The sequence below is a fragment of the Osmerus mordax genome, chromosome 12 (genome assembly GCF_038355195.1).
Source record: "Osmerus mordax isolate fOsmMor3 chromosome 12, fOsmMor3.pri, whole genome shotgun sequence".
In the NCBI taxonomy this organism is placed as follows: Eukaryota; Metazoa; Chordata; class Actinopteri; order Osmeriformes; family Osmeridae; genus Osmerus; species Osmerus mordax.
Window position 1 is genome coordinate 3473543 of NC_090061.1, and position 10512 is coordinate 3484054.

Here is a 10512-nt window from a genome sequence, read left to right on the forward strand (position 1 = left end):
ATGCTGAGCTGCATCTCTAACACAGGAAACCCAAACATTTCCTGTGTACTTACACAGAGAGAGGTGGATATCCTGTTTGTGTATACTTAAAGAATATCCAGAGGGTCAACATATGCTCTCAGAAAACGAGGCCAAAATTCCCAAATGAGACCATGACTCATGGAATGCATCCATTTCCTCAGTGAGTCAGACTTAAACATCTTGTATTTCAGTGTACTGTGATCTATTTTACCATAGATCACAGACAACCAATGTATGCATGCTACAAAGTTAACTTTCACACTGGACCTTATTTTCAAAATACTGTTTAGAAGAGGAAAAAACAATTGGATTTATTTGAATTCTGTACAAAAACAACTTAAAGGTGAAGTACCAACACATCTAAAACAAACCAAAACTGTGAACCATAAACTAAAACTAAGGAAGCAGCCAACTGGTAAACATATCCTCGTGAAAAACTAAGTCACCCTTTTCTGATGAGCTTCAGAGCTGAAACATGAAACTGAGCTCCTATCGTATCAGTTTTGATTAGCGGTGGTGTGTTCACATATTGAAGTGGTCACTAATGGGAGCTTTGGCCACCCAGGAGCCGTACCCTCGCTGTGCCAGGTAGGACTTCAGCACACTCTTAGCCTCCTGGTACGATGTGGCCATCATCTACGACGACAGATAAAAAAACATTTTAAAATCAGCGTTAGCTACCACAAGTCATTTACATTTAGTCATTTAGCAGACGCTTTTATCCAGAGCGACTTACAGTAAGTACAGGGACATTCCCCCCGAGGCAAGTAGGGTGAAGTGCCTTGCCCAAGGACACAACGTCATTTTGCACGGCCGGGAATCGAACTGGCAACCTTCAGATTACTAGCCCGATTCCCTAACCGTTTAGCCACCTGACTCCCATTTAGCGGATGCTTTTCTCCAAGGCGACACAAAAGGGAGGGCGGGGGGATCTGTACGACCTCTTGATCTGAAGTCAAATGCTCTCATCTCTGAGCTACACCCATCCCACACACGATCTGGATACAGTGATGACTGGAGTAGGAGGTTCCTGACCTTGGCCTGTCTGTAGGAGATCGCAGCCCGCAAGTCCTCCCTCTGGGTCTCCTTGGCAACCAGATTGAAGCGACTCAGCATGGCGGCTTTGCACAGGCGGCTGGCCAAGGCAGGGCTGCTCTTGAAAGGTGACCTGGGGCCAGACAATGATAAAATTCTCATTGCAATACCTTTATGAGAAGCGACGCAGAGGGGGGATTTGAACCTGTGACCTCTTGGATCTCCATACCCCTATATAAAAATAAAAACACCTTTATACTATTTTTAACTATTCAAACTCGAGTTTCGATCGCTAGGGGGGCAGGGTACGCACAAGCAGGTCTTCTGGGTAGAATAATTCCTCTTGGGTGCTAATCTAGAAGCCCCATCTGACACTATTTGTAAAAATAAAAAAGGGCTATGGAAATAAAACTGTGATAGGTTGAGCTTACTCCTGCACCGTCTGTCCCTGCAGGCCGTCCACCACCTCCAGGGACACGTCCCCCTGGCTCCAGTTAAGGGAGAGGCTGTGCTGGGGGCCGGCGGGGCCTCCCGGGGCCACGCTGGGGGCCAGGCTGATGTGAGGCTGGTGCATGCAGTAGTACATGGGCAGGCGCTCCATCACGCCGTCCACACGCTGGTTCACGGCGATCTCCATCCCCCGCACCTCACTGCAGCTCGGGTCACCTGGGAACCAGTGAGCAGGAGGGACAGATCAAGAACGACCAATCAAGAATCACCAATCAGATCTGTGAAGCCTTCAGCGTTTCAAAATAATAAAAAAGCATTTACGATGTGTTGTGGGAAATTGATTATGGGACAGCAAGGCAAACCAGGGAAGGTTACACCAGGTCAGGTTTTGGGGCCTAAAATGGCTGACTTCTATCTGCGTAGTGAAGAAACCCTGCGCAGTTAATAAACTCCACTCTAAACTGGATTGAAACAGAAACAAAGTAAAGTATGATGGGAGAAGAGGTTTGGCAAACTAAGTATGAGAAAGGAAATTGTATCCTTAGAAAAATAGGCTGTTGTTGCTCAACAGTGTATGGTAGACTCGTTCAACTGAAGAGGCCCTATCAGAAAGGAAGGGGGGAGTGAGACAGGTTGCAGAGGGTGGGAGCAAATCATCTATGAACTTAGTCTTAAAGATCCTGTAAAGTGGAATTAAAAACGAGTTTCAAGTTCACCACACCACAGAATAATGTGATATTAAGTACCCATCCAAATTCGAATGAAAAAAAAACACAGACAAGTATGTTAAATTAGGCTTTGAAATCGTAAGAAAATCAGCAGTCTTCTCTGTTCGAGACTGGGGGGGCGTGTCGCCTGAAGGAGCTGAAGCTCGGCCCCCTCGCTGGAAGGCGCCACCTCTCTCAAGTAAGCTACCTACGACCCAGATAATGGACGCTAATAATGGACAGGAGTGGTGGGAGACAACCTGAAGCTAGCTAGCTAGCTGATGTAAGCTACAATAACAGTACAGCAGGAGGAGCCATTCAGTGATCTGACGTAGATAGGGTGAAATGACATAGATAGGGCATTTTTCTAGAATGTTCTAGAAGGCTATGTCATTATATCAGGCAGGGAGGGGGATTGTGCCTCATATTTGTCTATATAATGAGATGTCTAAGGAAATGTGGTTGTCTTTTCCTGTATGTGTTTGTGCATGCACATCTGCCTTGCCGAAATAAACCATCGAGCTGCCTTGAGCTGTTGAAAGATATTTTGCCTTTGACTACTTTTTTCTACTACCTTCTATGGACGTCTTTTCTACAACACGATGCAAGGTCAAATGGGCAGAGCTCCCCGGGTGATGACTGGGGTGTGGAAGAAGGACCAGAGGCCCCAGCAAACGCTTCTTACCGATGAGGATTCTGCTGACGTAGACGGGCTCTATGAAGTGGCTGAGCAGAGCTCCCTGGTAGCCCAGCACCTGCCACTGGGTCACCTTGTCGCTGGCCGACATGCTGACCAGCTTGGAGGCCGCCTGGGCGAAGGTGGAGGAGAAGACGGAGAAGACCTTTCCCTCCACCGTAACATGCAGGCTCATCTGGTTGTTCACCTCCCACGCTGAGATGGAGAGGGGGTTCAGTCGCCTGGGCGGGAGGGAAGTAGCAGAACAACTGAAAACCCTGAAACTCGCATGCAGCAGATTCTGATTCAAAACAGACTGTTTACCCACCCGCAAGAGCAGACCTGCTGCATGCGGTGGAAAAAGTGAGAGGTGAGCTGAACAGTTTCATCGATATAACACTGTTGAGATTCTGAACCACATCCAGGTGGAATTGACAAAACCTTAAGCTAGCATTTGAGGGGAGGCTCAGCATATATGCCATACAGCAGGGGTGTTCAATCCTGGTCCTTGAGAGCCCCTGTCCTGCATTTTTTAGATGTTTCCCTGCTACAGCACACCTGATTCAAATGAATAGGTTGTCATCAAGCTCTGTGGAAGCCGGGTAATGACCATTCACCTTTATTTTATTTAGCGTGGGCTAGGGCCAAACAGCTGTTTGGCTTACTAGTAGCATGTGTACTGTGTGCTTAATAAACGTCAATTCGGGAACTTCATCTTATGCCTGGACGTAGTGATTTGTGACTGACTGGTGAACTGTGGAAATATCCTCGATTGAAAAAATGCGCTTCCAGATGCCAAAAGAAACGCTTTTAACAAGATAAATTAAATTAAATGTCAATCAGCATCTAATTGCCAGGGATAGCGAATGACATTTTGGGGTGGCATCTGGGGAGGCCAGTCTGATATCAGGGGGTCCAGTGCTCTAGGCAGAGTATTCCTACTGGGGGCATCCTTAAGAAATCAAGTCTCTGATCAATACAGCCATTTAGCCTCTAAAACTTAAAATAACTTACATTCCTCCCCCCTGCAGTAATACCAAGTTCCCTGTAGGGGCTATGGTTGAGATTCCAAAACACAGAAATGATGAAAGCTTAAAATCCTTAAACCAACATCTGCCAACATGTACCATGGTAGGAGGGAGGTAGGGAGAAGGGTGTGACTCACAGACTGGGAGGGATCTGGGCAGCTCCTTTGGGCAGCTGGCTGAGATACAAGTGAAGGGTGAAGTTGGTCTTCAAGCTGAGCAGCTGGGTGCCATCTTCCTGCTGGAAGATGGACTTTTCCTCCAGGTTACGATTCCTACTGTGGAACAACAACAGGTGCCTGTACAGATACCTGCCCAGCAACACAAAGGCACGTTAGATATTCTAATAATGCCCATACACAACAGGAACATTGGATATAATCATACAAAATGCCTATAATATGAATGATGTGTGTGTGTGTGTGTGTGGGGGGGGGGGGGTTATGGAACCTTTGACCTCTTGATCAACAAGTCAAATCATGATCTCCACCACCCCACCAGATTATTATGGAGGATTTATCACAAGCTGAGGCTGACCTCATTAGGGATCTCCGGGCCGTCACGACGGCATGGGAGTCGTGGAGGACGCGGCCGTTTGGCGTCGCACTTTCCTTGCTGTTGACGTTTCCCGTGCCCATGGCGACCACTTCACACCCGCTGGCTGCAGGAGGGGGTGCAGGGGGCCCCGTTACGGCTCACATACTGAAGCTCTATACTACACACTCATCATCACTAGCAAGTATTCAGGCGAGAAGAAAGAAGTGCTCCTCTTACGCGACCAGGCGATGAATGCCGCCACAGTGGTTTGACAGCTGGAGAACTCAGGGTGGTTCTCCAACAACTTGCTGAGCTGCTCTTTCACAGCCTGTGGGATCTGCTCGTTGACTGGGTTCTTACGCTCTTGATAGGACAGGAACAGCAAGGATCTTTTTTGATTATTATTTTACAAAGGAAATACAGTCGAACTTCCCTCAGAAAAAAAAATCCTGATGATTTTGTTGCGCTATATTTCCTTATGGATCTCTTATAATTTGTGGTGAACTGATGTAGTTTTTGGGGGTAGTTTAGCTGTCTTGTTGTTTTACCATAAACGGCTCTGCCAGGATGACCCTCTGACTCTGAGAAAATACCTTCTCTAACTGGCAAAGGAAGAGGGCCTTCGAAAAAAGAAAAAAACACAGACACACAGTTAAAATTAAAAGCTGGCGAGTAATTTTCAAACCTGTCATTCATCAAACTTACCATCCCTCCTTCTAAAATGACTAAATGTAAATGTAACTAGCGGCAGGGTTTTGGGGCAGCAGCCAGTATTCCTGAACCAGGAGGAGACGGCTGGACTGTTCTGGAAGCAGAGCCTTGCCTGAAAGAGTTGGAATGAATTCCTCCAGAGCTAGCTGGGCAGCTGTGGCCCTTGCCTGCTTCTTGGTGTTCCCCATCCCAGTCTTGTATTTCACCCCATCAATCACAGCACAGAAAGCGAAGTAAAAGCCTGAGATGTTGCCTGGGTGACAGATGCAGAGACGAGGTTCGCTAAATTTCTCAGTGTGGTTTGAAAATAGCCTTTCCCCACACGTACAATGTAGGCTATGTAAACAAACGTAGATGTTTTGATAAGGACACGTGTTATCAAGACAACACTTAGCTCTACTTTATGCCCATCTAATCATGGTTTTAACTACCGCCATTCAGAAGCCTTATCAGTACAGATCGGTTTCCATCCGCTACTTGCCAGTAGTTTCTTTTAACTCCAGCTGGAACTGCAGGACCTGTGAAAGCTGATAAAGGGCTGACACTGCGTGTGTCTCTCCATTCTTGTACCTCTCTATCAGTGTCTGCGGCAAACCGCAAGGCCTGGGATGCGCACCTGCAACAGGAAGACACGAAGTCAAATCTATCCGCTGATGTAGGCTACTCAAGGCTCATAATAAACTAAGTTAGCCATCCATCACCAATGAGTCTTACGTTGGTGACATTGTATGACCAGAGTTAAGGAATCCAATGTGAATGTACTGAGGCTTGGGCTTGACTCAGGCTTATTTTTATGTATAAATCACCTCAACACACACAAGTCAAGAGCTAGCTAGCAGTTGGTAGTTACCTACCAGTTTTGCATGAACCGGCAACTGCGGGGTCGCGGCCCTCTGAAGGAACCAGAGGCATGAAGGCCACCGGAGGCGTGGGGGACATCGTCGACCCCGGCAGAGCAGAAATATTATTTCTGAGGATCTGAGCAAAGCTGGCTCCTCTGCCAGTGCCACCCCGAAAAGATCCACCTCGAGACATTTTGACCTGCGACGTCGGCTACACTGCGGATGTAGAAAGTTACACATTTTAACCGATATACTGACAAATCTTGCAATTTATTTATATTTGTTAGGTCTAAGAATGAGCGCATTGGCGCGCAGGCTTCCACGGGACAGCGCTAAGTAATGGTAGCAAACGAGCTAGCTAGCACTCAGTGCCACCTTGCCTGGTTATGCGATATATGGATGTTCACAACCACGCTTCTATCAAATAGCTAGCTCTACAGTTGACCTTGAATCATTGATAGTAGGTCCCATATACAGCACTTATACGTGCAATAACACAATAGTTAAACGTGTACTAAAATACTATGCTAAACGTGCCGTTATAGTTTGAACAATAGTTCATATTTTAAAAAACTCAAATTTCTATATCTAGAGCTATACAGTAACAGCTAGTTGAGCATCTGGTTGCTAACTCTAGTCTAATCCCCTTGAGACTTACAAGTACTACGCTTGAGTGTGAAACTTTTAGTTCAACTTGGAAACAGCTAAGTGTTTAACCGACTAGATTCATAAAAACACTTTAAAAATTCTAAGCTTTGGAATGATTGTGAGATGTTGCCTATGATACCACGCGTGCTGTTGCATCAAGTGCAAATGTTTGTGTAGAGGCAAGCCTAAAAATGACAAACGCTTGCTTGCAAATGAGAATTGCAGTTGGCAACATGGCAAATATTTAAGGTCACCTACTTATAAACGCCTCCACAAAAACGGACTGATGTGGGAATTACTATCATAATGAATAACTCTTTATTAAGAGGAAAAAGGACACTCATTCCCAAACCTACCAATAGCCAGGCCTCAACTACACAACCACATTGCTGGTTTCACACGAATGAGTGTGGTGATTGGAAAAAATATTTCCATTTTCTGAAATGCAGACACAGGTTTGTCAGTTTGTCTTCCTTGCAATGGGGTAGGCTAGTAAATATTGTATTTTTCTTATTAAAGTTATGTATTGTGCTTATTAAAGTTATGTCTTATGAACTTAGAAGTGTGCTCAGGCTTAAACATTGTATCTCACACAACGTGTGCGAGGGGGAGAAAGATGAACAACCCAGACGAGTCTCGACCACAGTGTGGGGAAAAAGGCAGTATTTTATATCTCAATCTCTCCATTTCAGAAACAACCTTGAAACCGGCAGGTGGGACGCGTCAGCAAGATCAACTCCCTGCTGCACAGGAGAACAAGCTCAACCCTCTTCTTGTGTTTTTTGTTTTACTGCACTGTATAATATATGCTGGGGCAGGGACAGATAGCCAGTTGGACTTTGTGAACCAACCCAAACTCTGTTGCGGGTAGAGAAACGTAGACAACCCCAGAGCTCTGTACTTGTTGATTTCCAACTGCTGCATTAAAGCTGATATTATCGGACCTCTACGACTCCAGACCACTCTTTCTAGAACACAGATTTGTGTCATTGAATACTATCATTACATATTGGAATAGACACAACGATTGTCCTGACTGGTCCTTCACTAGCTAGCCGTTGCAGGATAGGCATGTAAAGACTGTTCCAGAGGAAGACAAAAACAACAACTGAAACCTGGTAATGGCTACCAGGAAGTGACTGTTGCATGCCTCTTGCAACCAAACAGGATTGAAAGGACGGAAATTATTTATAGTCACATTATTAGTGGGAGGTTTTATCAGTGGGAGGTTTTTATCAGCACTGCTTCCACAAGAGCACACAGGGACATGGCCCACACACAGATGCTAAGCTTCCATGGTTGCTGTCATATTTTCCTATCTAGGGGAAGTTCTACTCAGTCTGGGGGGCTGAGAAAACCTGTAATCGAGAGATCAATATATATATATATCCAGTTTAACGACTCTAACCACGTGTTTGAGTTAGTATTCACTTCCAGTCGTCAGCCTCTTACTTTGGCTCACTTTTTTTTGTAACCACAATCCGTTTGTTGTCAGAACACAAATCATGCCATAAAGTCAGGGAACTCCAAAACCACAAACCACACTTACCTTGACAGACCAACTTTTGCTTTTGAAAAACTCCTACTGAATTAAGTCATTTCGTCATTATGTTTTTAATGTAGCCTATACTTATTTTATATCATCCTTTCGACATGTTTAGGGCCTTCTTGTTTTTTTGTTGAATTGGTTAAACTCAGTATAAACACCGTCCAATCGAAAAGCTATCGAATAACTAGCTTTAAAGTGGCGTACCTGGCTAATTCGGTGTTTATGAAAACTGAACGGTTCGAACAAGTGGGCAAGTAAGGGATGTAGACTAGCGATTCTCATAGAAACGTTTTCTATACCACGGCGATACGCGACGACACCTGACCTTTGCTCGCTATCAGAAATACATATATGGCAGACGTGCAGCTTTTATGAACTGCATGAATGCATTTTCGACACTAGAGGGCAGCATTAAAAAGGTATTTCAAACAGGATCATAGCACGTCAGACCATTGTGCTATTTATGTTATGATTCACACAACATGCGTGACCGCATGACGTTTTTCAGTTCATTTAGGGGGAGAAAAGTAGTTCTAGTCATTTGGTATGTGACGAAGGTAAGTGTCTTCTGCTGTAATGACACTTGAGAGATCAATATATATATCCAGTTTAACAACTCTAACCACGTGTTTGAGTTAGTATTCACTTCCAGTCGTCAGCCTCTTACTTTGGCTCACTTTTTTTTCGTAACCACAATCCGTTTGTTGTCAGAACACGACTCATGCCATAAAGTCAGGGAACTCCAAAACCACAAACCACACTTACCTTGACAGACCAACTTTTGCTTTTGAAAAACTCCTACTGAATTAGGTCATTTCGTCATTATGTTTTTAATGTAGCCTATACTTATTTTATATCATTACATCATTTGTCTGTAATACTTCAGTTAGAGCATGTGCTTTCGCATGGTTTGTGTAAATTCTTTAAATCTTGATAGAGAAAAATTGTGCTCTCTACCTTGGTCGATGTTCCCAACCGTTCTTCAAAGCAGCCGTACGTGGTTGTCGAAGGTAACCAATCTGTGCCAGCAAACCCTTCTGTAATTACTATAAGCAGGTGTGCGTATGCTTAACGTTCTGACCTGTCCATGAACTTCTGCAAAGTCCTTTCGACATGTTTAGGGCCTTCTTGTTTTTTTGTTGAATTGGTTAAACTCAGTATAAACACCGTCCAATCGAAAAGCTATCGAATAACTAGCTTTAAAGTGGCGTACCTGGCTAATTCGGTGTTTATGAAAACTGAACGGTTCGAACACGTGGGCAAGTAAGGGATGTAGACTAGCGATTCTCATAGAAACGTTTTCTATACCACGGCGATAAGCGACGACACCTGACCTTTGCTCGCTATCAGAAATACATATATGGCAGACGTGCAGCTTTTATGAACTGCATGAATGCATTTTCGACACTAGAGGGCAGCATTAAAATGGTATTTCAAACAGGATCATAGCACGTCAGACCATTGTGCTATTTATGTTATGATTCACACAACATGCGTGACCGCATGTCGTTTTTCAGTTCATTTAGGGGGAGAAAAGTAGTTCTAGTCATTTGGTATGTGACGAAGGTAAGTGTCTTCTGCTGTAATGACACTTGAAATGAAGGGGGGGGGGGGGGGGGGAGTTTATTACAGAAAGTTGGTTTCCATCAGCACTGAATAGGATTTCCACTTCGCGGTACAGTTTGTAACAGATATGGCCTCTGAATGAGCCTACTACAGGCTAGTGCCCCTTGGCTAACTCATGTCTGGTTTGACAGGCCCCCTCGGCTGATAAATAACAGCAGCGCTGCTTCAGCCTTCACCCAGTCGCCCCCAGCTGAATCTCTCCGATGCGTCTCCACAGCAGAGATTGAATCTTCCCCATTCATTAGACTAAGTGGATGAGGCTCTCTAATAGGAGCTCCCTTCCTCTCAATAATTGCCGTTGATTGGCGTAAATTAGGCCCTAGTTGCCAGACGAGTGATTCTCGACGAGGATAATCCGATTCCCAACTCAAACTAATAGGATTTTAACTCGGGCTCGTCCTAATGTCCGTCTGTAAACCCTGGCTATGGCCTTGTGCCCCATGCAGGCTGGGTCCTCTGGATCCTATCTGGGCACTGAACTGCCTAGCGCTGTCTGGAGAGCAGGGAGCCGTACCCTGCCAAGCTGCAGGACTTATGTCCTGGAAGACATTCAAGAACCATACAATGAATTGGTCATTCATAATGGCCATACACAGTATTCATTTACAGAGAACGTTCCGTTAAGAATTTTCGATCTCTAATGTATGGGGGAGTTTGGAGGAAGATGATTCAAGATTGCTTGGAC

At 45.0% G+C, this 10512-nt stretch overlaps 1 protein-coding gene across 1 annotated transcript; it reads right to left on the bottom strand.

Annotated features, from left to right (window-relative positions):
• Positions 1–336: 336 nt before the first annotated feature.
• adad1 (adenosine deaminase domain containing 1 (testis-specific)) lies at positions 337–9465 on the bottom strand. The gene is made up of 12 exons (XM_067247800.1): positions 9159–9465; positions 6017–6220; positions 5644–5778; positions 5245–5415; positions 5000–5071; positions 4689–4814; positions 4452–4575; positions 4055–4225; positions 2899–3131; positions 1488–1722; positions 1057–1189; positions 337–657 (listed from the first exon to the last, which is right to left on the bottom strand). The coding sequence occupies exons 2-12, from the start codon at positions 6195–6197 to the stop codon at positions 544–546; spliced, it is 1695 nt and encodes a 564-aa protein (XP_067103901.1). The 5' UTR covers positions 6198–6220; positions 9159–9465; the 3' UTR covers positions 337–543.
• Positions 9466–10512: the final 1047 nt, after the last annotated feature.

What these genes read in the sequence shown, in the direction of transcription:
- adad1 (XM_067247800.1), bottom strand. Translation starts at nt 6,197, where the DNA reads ATGTCTCGAGGTGGATCTTTTCGGGGTGGCACTGGCAGAGGAGCCAGC. An exon ending in TCCTGGCAGAGCCGTTTATG is followed by an intron (nt 4,815 to 4,999) that starts GTAAAACAACAA and finishes TGTCCTATCAAG; the next exon opens with AGCGTAAGAACCCAGTCAAC. An exon ending in CGTCAGCAGAATCCTCATCG is followed by an intron (nt 1,723 to 2,898) that starts GTAAGAAGCGTT and finishes ACTGGTTCCCAG; the next exon opens with GTGACCCGAGCTGCAGTGAG.